Genomic DNA, 16,066 nt, shown 5'->3' with positions numbered 1-16,066 from the left:
AGGAGGCTTCTGGGCTTTTGGTTCATTGGGAGGGGGAAGGGACAGAAGCCTGAATTTACATTACAAGTGTCCCCCTAAGGTAGCCAGAGACTTTGCTTGCGTGGCGGGGGTTTTGTTCTACCATCACATTCAGATGGGTTAAAAAATTCTATTCAGCTATTTGAGTATACTTCATACTTATCCAATGGGCAGACTTTCTTTCTTTCTTTTCTTTCTTTCTTTCTTTCTTTCTTTCTTTCTTTCTTTCTTTCTTTCTTTCTTTCTTTCTTTCTTTTCTTTCTCTTTCTTCTTTCTTTCTTTCTTTCTTTCTTTCTTTCTTTCTTTCTTTCTTTCTTTCTTTCTACTTATGTTTTTACCACATGATTTATTTGTGGTTTGGCAATATTTGGAGAGACTCACTGGAAATTTTAAGATTTGTTTGACTTTGCTGGTCTTTTAGAGATGTCATGTTTATAATAAATGCTTCTTCTTCCCTTAAAGAATGAAATTCATCATTTAGTAGTATTTTGGATTTCTTTGTCAGAAACTGTTTTGAGTAACACATTGTAGTCTTAAGTCCTCTGCTATCACTCGGGCTAAGTATTACTGGGACATAAATCTAGGAATCTTTTTTAGCCAAAAAAACCCAGATTCTGTATTTCCATTGTCTACTAATGATGTTGATCAGGAGAAAAATCTTGGCCACTTTAATTTTTTCTATGGGAATGAATTCCTGTAAAGTTACTCTGTAATCTGTGCCTTAGTGTGCTATACCAAATCTGATGCATTAGGATTCATTCAAATGCAACCAAATGTTCCGATCACCTACAGTTTTTATTTTGGTTGCATTCTCTTAGAAGAAGATGTTTCTCATAATCAAAGAGAAGGAGAGGTTAAAACATTCTCCTACTGAGCCCTCTCCTTGTGTACTCCCTAGATGCAGAGTGTTCTGATCTGAGATTAAAATGTTAATGTCATTCTCACTCCTGTAAAAGTAAACCATCTGTGAATTATAGTCATCGCTATTTTTATTAGAAAACCATTAGGTTTTTTTTTTTTTTTTTGAAGTGGCAGATTTTAAGAGATTAAACAAAATTGTCATTGATGACTTCGAAAGCTTCAATTACTGCTACAGTTCTCAGGGATTTTTTAGAGGTGGAGGCTGGGGGATCATAGACAGCTGCTGGATGGCATGTAGGTGGCCTGGATGACACACTGGAGAGAGATCAAAGGGACCTATGAATATGTTCTCCCTTTTCTCCCCATCATCACTGAAGGCTGCCTCCAATCACAGAGGTGCAGACAAACAGAAGGTGGAGCAAGCTTGCTGGTAAAGGTGGCCCTCCTGTGAGGGGTACAGACACTCACGGTTTCTATGGCAATCCTGGGATTCCAGCAGGAGGAGCCTAATACTGGCCTCGCCCTTTTAGGAATGTCCCCCATTCACAGACTGGGAGACTGGGGCAAAACTATGTTCAGAGCGGTCTTTCTAAACATCGAGCTCATGTTACTTTCATGCCTGAAGTGATCTAATAGCAGGTCACGATTTTCAGGAAAATATTCAAACTCTTCTGAAATGTTTGTTTGTCTTTTTATAGTATGGCTTTATTCAATGCATTGAGGTTTATCTATTCTCAAGCCATATCTATTGCTCACTATTCCAAAATGGGAGCTTAGTTTTCTCTTCTGGCTAACATACACTATATGCCTTTCTTTCAATCCTCTACTGGATAAGCTCCTATTTACCCTTTACAACATAGACAGCTTGGTGAACTCTGAGTTTAGCGTGTACCTTAAAATAATGATTTCATTATAATAGCACATCCACATCCCTAATGCACCTAGTCTGTACCTCTGTAATACCACTGAGTTCCTGTTTTTGTCATTATTTGTGTACCTGTCCAAATAGTTAACTTGACTGTGAGATCATGTGGGCTAGGCTGATGTTGGAAAATAAAGATCGAAAGTTACATCTGTTAAGGTGAAGGATATAAAAGTAAATGGAATGCTAAAAGGAAGACAGCAGAATTTCAAGGGTGATTATAATGGACACTAGCGATAACAAGAACTCAGATCTTAAAAGGCAGTTCATTTTAAATACATTTTTAAAAAATTGCTTAAACTATTTGAACTCATTCATTTTGTAAAAATGCATCCAATGAAAAGAGTGAGAAACAAAAGTGTTAACCTTGCATATTTCTGGTGCCAACAAATTTCTCCTATAAGTTTATCGCAAACTGAAATCTAGAATTTATCCGGCCCTCTAATTCTTTACCTGCTTTTGACTCATCTTGCACATTGCCTCCAAATTACTAATAATCCAGAAATATTCAATGATTCCATATTGCCTAGAAGCTAAATTGTAAACCTTTGGGTTCAGCATTCAAAGCCCTCCATAATATCCTTTTTTTTTCTTTTTTAAAAAAAAGAGATTTTATTTATTTATTCACAAGAGGCACAGAGAGAGAGAGAGGCAGAGACACAAGCAGAGAGAGAAGCAGACTCTGTGCAGGGAGCCCGATGTGGGACTTGACTCCGGGACTCCAGGATCACGCCCTGGGCCGAAGGCAGGCTCTAAACCGCTCTAAACCACTGAGCCACCCAGGGATCCCTCCATAATATCTTTTTTGTTAATCTCTGAAGAGCTCACACTTCTTACTCTTTTAAAATGAGTGTTATTTACTGTTACTTTAGCTTCCCACACACTCTGTGAGAGCAGAAAACTCTCTCTTAGAGACTTAAGATACCATCAAGGGCCTGCAGCATTCTCATGCATGGAGTTTGTATTGAATAATGTCACTACTGAAAAAAATAATAATAATGTCACTACTGCTCTAAGTGTTATGTTAGATACTATGTCTATAATTATTGACATATCTTTATTAATAATTACCATACATTTAATAATAGTTTATGGTGAATGCTTATTTTTTGCTGCAAAAATGCTTTCTTTTCATTATTACTGACAAAGAATTAATCCTTGAAAATTTTAATATTCCTTATTTTAAAAACAGTAGCATTATTCTTATAAGCACTTCTCATTTAAAAGACAAGATATATCATGTTATAGTTGCATCAAAAGTGGTCATTATTCACCATCATACTAGCACTCCCAAAAATTCCCTACCAAAGAAGGTCTTTTCCCAGTTTTAAAACAGCTTTCTTGACAACATTCTGAGCACCAGTCTTTCTTTTACGTGTTTTGATGTCTGCATCAGTCTCCCATCAGCCTTGTTTTCCTTCCTGCTGATCTGAGGATATCATTGTGTTCCTTTAAAGCACTCTTCTTTCTACTTTCACCATGCAAAGCACTTTCTGTACCTACAAGGTAATCTCTTCCAGACAGAAACAGCTCCAAACCCCAACACTTCCACATGCACCCAAGAAAAGCCCTACACTTATGCCTTATTGTGTGTCATTTTCACATACTATGGGCACATTGTATCATTATAGCTTTCCTGATTTTCTTTTCTCATATTTATTCACCCATCTATCCTACCAAGTATCTGTCCTCTCCATCTCTTTAATCATTCATCCAGCGTTTCATCCACTCATCCACTCGTCTATCCATCCCTCTATCCGTCCATGCACACATCCATCCTTCCCTGTATCCAGTCACCCACCTGCCCACCCATCCCTCTATTCATCCACTCATCTATCTATCTATCTATCTATCTATCTATCCATCCATCCCAACAATGACCAGGGGCTTTCCTGATACCAGGCATCTTGCTAGGCTCTAGAACCACAAGGAAGAATAGAACATGGTCTATCCTTCCAAGAAGCTCAGTTAGACAACCCTTTAACCAAAATTCATCTTCTTCAGGCTGAATTCTCATATTTCCCCTATTTGCTTCTTTGATTCATTACATTTCTAAGGATGGGCATTATTCTATGTGTGTATGTTTGATTATTGATATTTCAATACTGTACATTTTCATGGTAGCTTTGAGAAACTACCAACTGGAAATATTCTAATGTTCAGCCTGGCTCTAGATATATTTTTAAACATCCTCAGAGGATACATTTATGCTAAAATACAAGTTCTCTTTGTTATAAATAGACTATTCTTGAAGTTTCAGTTCAACACAGAGAAGATAATTACAGCCACACACATCGAATGGAGTACCACATCTTCCGGTATTTGAGGAAGGTGGTTCGGCTCAAATTACATATAATTACAGGTTAAGAAAATTAATTACTCTCACCTAGAACAGTATGACCTGTACAGCAAGCAGAGATGAACAAAAACTCCTACTTTGAGCTGACTAGTGTGAATAACTCCCTGTTTGAGCCTACATAGTACGTCATTACAGAAATCACATTGCTGTGGTCAAGAGCACTTGGGAAAGTAAACCTCTTCAGCTCAGTCACACAGTGGGCAAAGTGAACCAAAGCCAAACCCAAACAATGCTGATCAGCTTCAGAATTGGAGAGGAGACAGTGCCTTGGAGAAGTTGATGTAGTCATCGAAGGGACACCGTCTGGTCACTGTTTTCAACAAAATGGCCTTGAGAATATGAATAAGAATTACCTGTCTCATGGAATGTGTATGCTATAAATGATTAACAGCAGTGGCCACACGATCACAGCCCGTCATCCTGCCCGCGGCCTGCACACAGAGAAACACAGAGGGCTCTCCAGCACCATCATCTGCCAAGTCATTGCCATCTGTGCCTTCTGAGGTTCGCTCTACTTCTAAAACAAGGAATACTACTGGCGCTTCATCTTGGGCACCGGCTCTTATATTGTTCATCCTGAAGAGCATTTTTAGGTATTAAAAAAATACTTACAGAGCTATTGTAATTTCCCAAATATTTGTTCTGTGGTGTGTTCACATTTTCCCTAAGATTCATCTATATTTATTTTTGTGAACCATCTTCTGCTTTGAACTCCTAGAGGGCCAGGTGCTTCCATCATTTGGAGATCCATACATATTTTGTGCAGCAAATTTGCCCTTGTTAATAATGTCGGTTTGAAAAGAGGCTTAGCTCTTCAAGTGATGGAATAGGCCTATCTATTGAAGGTCACTGTGAGTCGTATTCTGTCCCTTTACTGCCTTGGCTGTCCTTTGTTCCATCTACATTCACCTGTTAACCGGCCTCCCAGCTCTGTTCTTGCTGTCCAGCAGTGCATTTTTTCACGTTTAAAGCATAAATCAGGTCATGTCACCATCCTCTCTGAAGCTTATCGATGGCTTCAAAATGAACTTAAAGCATAACCAAGAACATCTTGGTTCTGATGCAACCAAGATCCCACAGACTTGACCCCTGCTTACCACTAAGCCCAGTACTAAAGGTGGTGACTTGATGTCCCCAAGGAGTGAAACTGGTTCCTGATCTGCAAAAAACTCCTTTGCTATTACAAGTTTGTAGTATACAATAGGTGCTTAATAAAGGCTTGCTTTAGGACTAAATAAACCTGGAACTGGGGACAATGAGATGGATGTATACAAGATGGAACACTGGATGACACATGGACAGCTCCACCACTTTTTAGGAGCTGTTGAGCTGTTGTTAGCTACTGTCCAGGAGAACTGAGCTTTGGAGCTCCGCAAGCCAGTGCCATAGCAAAGACTGTTTCACCCTTCCCAGGAATGAATTCAGGAGTAATTCTCTCGCTAATTTTCCTCCCTAGTATGGCAATAAAGAAAACACCACGTTGAGAAACATTGCCCTATGGACCATTCTCTCCCAGCGCTCCGGCCACCACCAGCCCTCAGCTGACTTCATCTCAGGGCTGGCACACTCTGCTCCTGCCCCAGACCGCACCTCCTGCTCTTCAATCTTCAGATCTCAGCCCACACGTGTTCATTGGAGAGATGTCCTTCCTGACACCTGCCCTCTCTAAACCAGGGTCCTTGTGGGCTCCCTCCTGAAGTGGATCCCAACCACTCTGTGCTTCTTTATTATTGTTGATCTCCCTCCCGGTCCCAACCCTGTGAGCCTATATGCCACGTACGAGGGACATAGCATTATGCCTTCTCATTGTACCATATCGCTCCTGTGTGACTTCAGGAACATCAATGGTGCTCAATAAATGCTTGTTGCCTTAATTAAACATAAGCCTGGAGCAGGGGGAAATGAAGTAGCATTCTAAGAGATAAGAGCTGGATTAGGACCAGGCACAGCTAGATTTCACTTACTATTATGTGACAGATATTATACTAAGCCTTTTGTGCAAGGAAGCTGAGAGGAACGATGTGAAATTACTTTAAAGGAGAAGGTATCATAAATGTCCGTAAGGCTTGATGGTGGATACCTTCACTTCCAAGGTTCATTCATTCATTCAACAAATACTGGTTCAGTATCTATTATGTGCCAGACTCTACAGGGATGTAAGGGAATGTAATGATGAGACACACACACACATACACATATATATATATATATATATATATATATATATATATATGTATATGAAAACATACTGTTTTTACTCAATGAAGTTCAGAGTGAAAGAGGAGAGAGACACACAGACCAGGAATCAGACATTGTAAACATCATTTTTAAAAGCTTGGTCAGTGGATACACACCCAACATTTGGAGTACCTATCTCTGGGTAGTTCATTTATGGGTGATTTATATTTTCTTCTTTAATTTTCTCTATTTTTCAAATTTCTTATCAAGAATAAATACTTTCATACAAAAATGTGCTCATATATATGCACATGTCCGTCTAATGTAAGAGAAAAAAGGAAAGCCCTTATACACGCATCTATATAGTAATTCTCAGTTTATAATGCACACAGTAGCAAGAGATATGCTAAGATCACTAACGTTTATTACTTTCAACATTAATAATTCTAGAGAAAGGGAAGGAATGTGAGAGAAAGAATAATTTTATAGGCTATTTTCTAGCTTGTACTTACAGCTGATTTATGAAGTGCTCCTTGAGTAATAAAACAAAGGTTATAAACCATTAATTTATTGTGCTAATAAGAGCCAAGGGCTCTAATACCATTGTCTTGTCTTAGAAGATGTAAAAAGAGTGGAAGGTGCTTAAAACTTTAACAGTTTCTTGCTCTTACTTTTATTATCTTTTCTCTACTGTACTATTTTAGATTAATGAAATAATAAATCCTTCATCCAACGGATTTTATTTAATGTTATGGTAAAATGTTAATCTCATGATTCTCAGCACTGTAAGAGTGGCTCCTTCAAAGATCATATATTTTATGGAGACACACCATGAAATCTAGGCCATCCCCTGATACTCACACTAGAAGTTGGTGGTAAAGAAAATAAGTCTTGTAATTTTTTTGTTAGTGAACAAAATAGGAAAAGTGTATTTCATTCAGATTCAGGGTTTGTCTTTTGTGAGAGCCCCTTGTTATTATGTCTGACATGATCGCGATCCTGCTCTATGTCACACACACACACACAAGCATGTGCTCACATGTGAGTGAGTAGCTATCATGTCACATGGGTTGTTGGGACAAAGCTGAAGTTCTAGCTCTGTCTCTCACTTTCTGCTTGTATAATCTTGAGGAAAGTCACCGGAAGTCTTGCTGGATCTGCCTTCTCACCCTGAGACCATGTCACAGGCTCTCCATTTCTTCTTCCAGCTTCCAGTAATCTTCCCTGCTTCAAAGGAGCCTCACCTCACAGGACTCTCTCCTCTGCCTTTCCACAAAGCCTCCTCCGCCCCAAAGCTGTCACAATCTGTTTGAAAGGACAGTGACATTTCACCAGTGAAAGCTTCCCCAAGCGAGGGCCACCGTTCCCTGCACTGACTTTCCCTGTGCTCCGAGTGCCTGTGTTGGGAAGCAGCGCCCCTGGCAGCGCAGGGGCTGACTCTGACAGATTTGTTTCTCCCTTCGTCATCCCACCAGATGGCTTTCAAATGAATATAGCATTCAAATAACTACACAGAAAAAAATCATCCTATAACCAGTTGATTCATATAAAATGTGTGAAAATCAGATTATACCATTTATTTTTCCACTTAGAATTAGTAGTTTCAAAAGTTTTCACTTTACATAAATGACATAACATAGCAAAACAAGCATGTTCCACATGGGCCTAAATGCCTGCCAGTCACTTTTCTGTGGCATGGGGAAATCAGGGCAGAAAGTGGTTGATTAAATGTGCCTGGATTTGGAGGGATTATTTTCAAAACACCCTTAAAGGAGGACTGAACTGAAAATGTCTGTTTAGATGGAGCAAATACCTGAATAACTTTTAAAAACCAACAACAGAAGGTGAATAACAAGCGGCTCCATGCAACTTGTTTTCAGACTGTGACTTAATTCAAACTCTTTGTATCTTTTCCACATATGAAGTAATCTGAAGAATCTGTTTCATAAAGAAAACTATATCCAGTGAGATACAGAAAACTGAGATCCTGGAAGAAATCACAAGGGGCTCTCACCAAAGTTCTGCAAGTCAATCATATTGAGTCAGTCTACTCAGATTACCTCCAGAACCTTCCATCCCTCCTGCAACAACTAGCTTAAATTCCACATGAAATAAGGATGAGGCTCCGACTAGGCCACCATATTTTTAAAGACCTATCATTTACTTGTAAACATGAACAAGAAACCACCGGCAAGTAGGGCTCCTTGGCAGCCACCACTACCTCCTGATCATTTTTCACTTTTGTTCAAAATAAAAGCATCTGATGTGAAATCTGCGATGTTGAGAATGTTAAGAGAACAGCATCATGAGCAAGTTCACTAAAACTTGTGGTGACCGTTTGGAATCATGGGACAGAAGGCTGAAGGCTCCTTCTAGAAGTGAAGGCTCCTGGTGTAAAATACGCAACAGGTTACTTATTATCTGAAGGCGAAAATGCTTTAGAGCAAAACCCAAGCAGTGTGATTAACAGGTTTTTCATAAATGTTTAAAAGAATTAATTTGGCCCTATACAATATTCTCTTTAAATTGTATTTACGGGGTGGTAACAAATTTTAAAAACAATTCTTAATTCCATAGGTAATTTATTAACCCATTTACCTTCTAATCATAGATACGGGCTAAACTTCTACTTGACTATCATCTCAAAACAACTCCCTAGATATTACAACTCTCAGGTTTGGGTTGTGAATTATTCCAGATCCTAATGTGCATTCTTAAAGGTCCACGTATCCACATAAAATATAGAGTATGGTTTGGCAGCTTCTTAGAGACCAAGACTCATCTGCTACTGTATCCCATGCCTCCTCCTCTGCCCCCTGTGCTGGGGACACAGAGCAAACTCGACACACACAAATCCCCGGTGATGGAGAGACTGCCCGTAATCTTACAGAAGATGGACAATGTGAGGGGTAAGAAGAAAGCAGAGAGGAGAGAACAAATGTTGGAGAGGTGCAGAATGCTGGAAAGTTAGAATATGGCAGGGAGTGAAGCCTGACACACTGCAAACTGGGGATTTACTCAAACGGCTCACTACAACCATTCTCAGACCAACTTCACTCAAGTTGTGAGCTGGAAGCGAGTGGGACCCTGACTCCATTTCCAGGAACGTCATTGTCTCCCATTCCTGGGGCTGCCTGGGGACGACCAGAGTAGCAGCTTGGTCTAAAACTGAGATCAAACCCTTCCTGAGAATCCTCGTTTGATTCCAGGTCTTGGTGTCCATCTTATCTTTCTATTCTTTCTCTCCGCTTTCTCCTTCTCCTCCTTTTTGTTCCAAGATGCAGTAAGGAAGGAGAGTCCAAAAGCACTGAGCCACGTAAGGGTCACTGGCTGATGGTTTGGGTAAGAAAGATTGGGATCAGAATCGGCCTGCAACGGGATGGAGTCAGCGTGACTCTCCTTGTCTACCAGGTGAATTATCAACATAAAAAGATACTAACTTCAAGAAGCAATCTGCTCAGAATAATAAAGGAATCTATAAATGCCTTTGATCAAAGCTCACACTATGATACATAATCTATGCCTTTCAAGTTCTGTAATCTGAATAAAAGGGCTTCGGATGGTTACATTAAAAGATATAGATCGAGTTAAATGCGGTGGAAAGAACACAGCATAGCAAGACATAGATGCGGTCTCAGCAAAGGGGCCTTTCCACTAAAACTAAACATTAACCGCACCTAATACCTTGATCAGTATGCTGATCTGCAAGACTCCATTTCCTCATATCTCAAATGAGGTCATTACCACTCACCCTGCAGACTTTCCTTTTTCAGCGTACAGTTGTTATTAGGTTTAAATCAAATAAAACCAAAGCTCTGAATGGTTGTAACACATTCTGTAGATGAGAGGAATCATCATGTATAAAATATTAAAATTTCCAGAGCCGGGATCCCTGGGTGGCGCAGCGGTTTGGCGCCTGCCTTTGGCCCAGGGCGCGATCCTGGAGACCCGGGATCGAATCCCACGTCGGGCTCCCGGTGTATGGAGCCTGCTTCTCCCTCTGCCTGTGTCTCTGCCTCTCTCTCTCTCTCTCTCTGTGACTATCATAAATAAATAAAAATTAAAAAAAAAATTAAAAAAAAAAAAATAAAAAATAAAATAAAATTTCCAGAGCCTCACACACGGACGCCAGACCCACAACCACACAGAGAATAAACAGCACGCATGGATTGGTAAACAAACCCCATGGCACTGAGGGGAAGATGTCTCTATTCGCAGCTGAAACAGGAGATGCCATGGAGTCACTGCAATGCACCGAAGTGGGAGAACATGGAGCTAGAACCCCCTACTGACGCCTCAAAGGCTTCCCTGCACAGAGCCTGATTAATGAAAAGGGGAGCGGAAGCAATCTCACAACACCTCCAAGATCTATCAGAGCGACAGTGAGCGGATCATCATATTTTTAGTTAAGAGAATAGAATTTCTAGCTAACACTCTATGCAGTTTCACACAGCAAAGGATGGCTCTGATGCCTGCTGTCTTCTGGTGCTGCTTTTAAAAATATGGAAAAGAATGACTATCAATTCCTGGTAACCATTCAGAGCCAAAGGATGAACACAGACTGCTTAATGGAAACATACAGTGTGACTCTTAGCAATTTGGGAATCATGCTACAGAAACAACAGCCACCCCTTAGGACCTTACATTGCTTCAACAGCTCCTCATTCAATTTGCCCTGATTGACCACCCAGAGGAAAATAATAACAATTCTTCCCACAATGACCAACACATTTCAAACAAATGCTTTGCTTTTGAAACTGAGGAGTCTGACTTTCCAGGTCAGGAATAAATGATGTGTTAAAAGCTCTTTTGCTGGGGCACCTGGCTGGCTTCAGTAGGTTGAACACCTGACTCTGGATTTGGGCTCAGGTCATGATCTCAGGGTTGTGAGATTGAGCCCAGCTGGGGGGTCTGGGTTGTCCTCGGAGTCTCCTTAAGATTTTCTTCTCTGCCCTTCCCTCTTTCTAAATTAATTAATTAATCAATTAAAAATTCTAGCATAAAAGTGTAAAAGTATAATAGAGATAGGCTTTATTTCTATGAAGTCAATGATTTTTCTTTATAAAGTATATGAAAAATTACATTTTGGAGAAGAAATCAGTCTTTCTTAACTATTGAATATGGAACACACAAGCAAACGTGCAGTGAATAGATGGATTTATTTATTGTTTTTTGTCCCATATTTTTAGTCTCCCGTGGGGCACTAAGGAGTGAGGAAAGTAGACTAGTGTAATGAAACGGGGACCCATTTCTGTTTTTTATTTTGATGACCTTGTTCAAAGTCCCAATGCATGGTCCAATTTAATACCATCCCCAGCTGCAATTTCAAGTACTGCAGGGTGTACCAACTGCCTCCCAGTAGTCACCATGTGTGACGCATGCTCTACACACAGGTATCAGAGGATTGACGCTCCTCACGCACCCTGGTTACTCCCTGCTTTTGGAAAAACTGTTCCAAGTTCCCTCACCTTTTCCTACAACTTGAGTTTCTTTTCAGTATTAGTAAAACATATTATCCTTATCTGTATTATTTGTTTTTTATTTTTTTGTTTTTGTTTTTTGTTTTGTATTATTTGTTTTTTAATTGGAGAGATAGAGCGAGACCAAGAGTATGAGTGGGAGGGGCAGAGGGAGAAGGAGAAAGAATCTCAAGCAGACTCTGAACTGAGTGGAGCCTGACATGGGGATCGATCTCAGGACCCTGAGATCACAACCTGAGCCAAAACCAAGAGGCAGACACTTAACCAACTGAGCCACCCAGGTGACCCTCGGAGAGTATTCTTTAAAGGGAAAAAATACAACACAAGAATCTGAGACTTACGTATTCATGAACCACTACTACTCAAATACTTAAAAACTCTGGCAAAGATTCAGTCAAAATGACTTCAGCTACCTACGAGTCTGAGGAACAGTTCCTATGTGAACCCACCCACATCTCCTGTCCCCGGCTCCAGAGTGGTGAGCGGACACCATTGTGTGTTAGTGACTCCCCCGTGCTCTCTTCCCACTGCAACCTCCCGGCAAGGATGTGCATCCATGACGACTACAGATGTGTGCGCTCCCTCCCTCAGACTATTTAAAGCTCAGCTCCATTATTAGTTTAAAACAAAGGCGAGGTAAAGAAGATAATAGAAAGAGAGATTGGGTGGCACAGACAATTAAGCCATCAGTCATCAGTGCTGACATTCTAGGTTCCTTGTCCTTCGTTGCAGGCAGATGAGTGTGGCAATGTCAGCCAGCAATCTCTGCCTGTGTCGCCTGGAGTGGGCGCCGCCACGCACGTCCGGCACTTCTGAACCATCTGAAGGAAAGCCCTCATCTTTAGCCTCATCCGTTATCTTACACTGTCCCTTGGAGATGCCTACTGCTCTTTAATGTGACATTTATGTCAGCTTTTTGGTAATGGTTATATTTTGCCAAAGCCATTAGCTGCCACGCTCTTTGCCATCACCTAAGCACGTTCTGTTGTTTTATAGGGAGAAACGTCCAGGGGTGTCTGGGGCTTTATTCTGTTTCCCATTCTCACATCACTATGACCTCAGTTCTCTGATGTTTCAAACCTTCTGTTCTGCACACTAGTCACTGATGGCATTCCGATGTTGTTTCAGGTACTGAATAAAATCAGAACCGAACCCCACTGTTTCTGGGGCCCCCCATGCTATTCTGCGTCACATTAGTTCTTCCTTCTGGAAGGAGGATCTATCTCTCCAGTGGGCCCCTGGACGCTGCCAACCAAGGGGGGCGTCGCAGAAGAGAACGAAATGTTTCCAGTTAGGAAAATTATGCCACAGAGTGAGGTTGAAGGGACAGGGACATTGTCAGTGTGGGGCGGCTGAGAGGCAGCAAAGAGAAACCACAAACAGGGGAGATATGGCCCTTGAGGAATGGGGAAGTGGGTCTGAAGCACGCTGACCACCTACCAGCTAGGAGCCAAGAAACCAAGGTGTTCATGCAGCCTTCTCTGATCTCTGCTCTCTTTCGGATCCCTCGGAAAGCCTGAGTGACAGGTGACTCTGACAGCTGGGCAAACAAGGCGGCTTCACGAAGTCCTCATCCACGCCCCAAAGGGAGCTTGCTGGTTTCCCTCACGTGTTTGCCACCACGCTGCCACAACCGGTAAGTCAGAGAGACACGCGTTTCCAGGGAATACGCTGACTGTCTCTTCTTGCCAAACATCAAAGTTCTTGCCGGGGAGCCTGGTGGCTCCCCCAGTGACTCAGCTCACTTATTTCAACCCTGAGCCACTATGTGAGCAACTTGCTGGTCACTAACCTGCCAGCCTTGCAGTTTGCACTGTTGGAGAACAAGGCGACACTTCTCCTCGGCAGACAGCTGCTTCTTCTCGCCCAGGAGTGTATCGGCCAATGGCTTGTACCTGTGAAAAGCAGCAGGAACATGAAAGCCATGACTGAGTTTGTCCAGCAAATGCTTCAGTTCAGCAGAGCTGTCTTTGTCACCCTGCTTTTTAAATCCTCCCCAATCCCGAAACCTGATTGTGCATTGAGCGTGTACATTTTAACTCTTTAAAGTCTGGGCTTTTCTGATGAGGTCACTACTCAACAAAATTGTTAATTCCTGTTTTAATATTTTTAAATGACTTGTTGAATGATTTCCTTCTTGCTAAAAAAGTTAGGTTTTACTTTCTTTTAATGAAAGTCCTTAGAAATAAAAACATTGTATCCTAGAAATCATTCTCTAGCTTTCTGGCTGGAGTGACCCCTCCTCACCCTGTTAATGGGGTGAGGGAAGTTTCCAGCAGATTTCAGGGTGTTCTTAAAGTTTTTCTTGGTCATTTTTCTCACCAGTGCATAAAATGAAGGTGGTCATGAATGCCGACATACATTTAAAGTATCTGCGTTGTATGTTCCTCAGTCAGAATGGAAAAGTAAAGTTTTGTGGCTCTATTTTCTGTCCTTGACCGAAAAGTAAAGTTCTTAAAGCCAAACTCAAAGGGAAAAAATGATTACTTCAATCTAGCAATTTACTGGTATTTGCTCTTGATATGGAAATTTTGTTTTTATTCATAAAGTTCATATCACAAAATGGTACATAATGATAATAGCCTTTACTGGGAGATAAATCATTGTTTTTTTTCTTTTTTTCTATAAGTGAGTATAAATGACAGACTAGAGATGAACAGCATGGAATCTGTCATTGCCAAATTATTAGTGAATGTATTTTTCAGGTTTGCTATTTTTTGAAACACATAATATTACTAGTTTTCCTACTTGTATTTCAATATTGGGAGTATTTGTGTGTGTGCTTGTGTGTGACCACTGAGATTTAGTGGTTTGGTCTTACTATAAAGCTGTTACCTCTTTACAAAATTTAAGCCTGAAGATAGGAAGAGAATGGGGGTTCTCTTTTTTATGCTTCTTACTGTGATCACAGGAAAAAAACAAACAAACAAGTGCTCTCTTGATTTGTTGGTAAACATTTTATGCTTGCATTTAAACTTGAAATGTATGAAGAGAATAAGACAATCAGTTAAAATCAGAAATGAAAACATTAAAAATGTAATGGCCTTGTTTTGCTGTAGCAATAAAATGACCAAGTGCAATGACTTGATTTAATAAAATCATCTTTTAAAAGTTGCTGCTATGAATATTTTTAGCCATAAAACTTTACCCTTGTTTTAGCCTGACTTGCCTTCAGTAACTATTATGTAATGCAGTTGGTGTTGTGGTATTCTAACATTCCAAAAAAATAATAATATATATGTGGGGAAACTCAAAATAGTATACTTCACTGACTTGTTTACAGGTGCTGTAAAAAAGCATGCTTCTCCTTCAAAAAAAAAAAATAAAGAATAGTATTGCCAGTAAAAAAAAAATTAATTAAAATAAATAAATAAATCCTCCCCAATCCCTACATGATCCTACAAACCTCCACATCTCCATCAGTTGTACACTTCACATTGTCCACCCAGGAAATAACCCTCTTCTGTTAGGTGGAAAATGAGTTTTAAAATGAGCCCAATATACATTTCAATCCTTTCATGTATGTTTGACACTATTACCACGGAATAATGGAAACCATTTAATGAAAGAAAACTGAAGAGAAAGAAAACTCATAGCTTTAATGTAAATATTTAGAATGCTCTTAAAAATATATCTTTTGGGCAGCCTGGGTAGCTCAGTGGTTTAGCACCACCTTCGGCCCAGGGCGTGATCCTGGAGACCTGGGATCAAGACCCACATGGGGCTCCCTGCATAGAGCTTGCTTCTCTCTCTGCCTCTCTCTGTCTCTGTGTCTCTCATGAATAAATAAATAAAATCTTTTAAAATATATATATATATATATTTTTTTAAGAAATCTTACAATTCTTTATTGACATGTGAAAGTGGACCTATATATAGTTAGAATCTATAATAAATGAGTATCAAAATATCCAGAAGTTTTATTTAAGTGAGAGGTAGAGTAGCTTCTTCCCATTATGTTACATATTGAGTATTTTAAATCTTCTAGAAGGACATTTAATTAATTTATTTTTTGAAAGTTTTTCGGAATAATTGACTGTCATTCCCTAGCTGAAATCCATGGCAGTATAATGGCTTTCTATGGGTTTAAAAAAATGTCTTTCAAAATTCTATCAGCCACTTAAAAGATCTATATAAAATTTCTCTGGCATGCATGGTATTTAACGTGACATATAAGTAAAACTGCATTAGAAGAAGGAGAAGGAAGAAGAGGAGGAGCAGGAGGAGGAAGGGGAAGAGTAAGAGCAA

At 40.1% G+C, this 16,066-nt stretch overlaps 1 protein-coding gene across 1 annotated transcript in view; it reads right to left on the bottom strand.

Moving 5' to 3' along the window:
* MYO16 (myosin XVI) overlaps positions 1–16,066 on the bottom strand; it is a 481,094-nt gene that overhangs the window by 88,179 nt on the left and 376,849 nt on the right. The window contains exon 28 of the mRNA XM_049099266.1: positions 13,611–13,713. Coding sequence (XP_048955223.1) covers positions 13,611–13,713 — 103 coding nt within the window. The remainder of the gene's footprint in view (positions 1–13,610; positions 13,714–16,066) is intronic.

The sequence above is a fragment of the Canis lupus genome, chromosome 22 (assembly GCF_003254725.2).
Source record: "Canis lupus dingo isolate Sandy chromosome 22, ASM325472v2, whole genome shotgun sequence".
In the NCBI taxonomy this organism is placed as follows: domain Eukaryota; kingdom Metazoa; phylum Chordata; class Mammalia; order Carnivora; family Canidae; genus Canis; species Canis lupus.
This window is presented reverse-complemented; position numbering and strand designations above follow the sequence as displayed.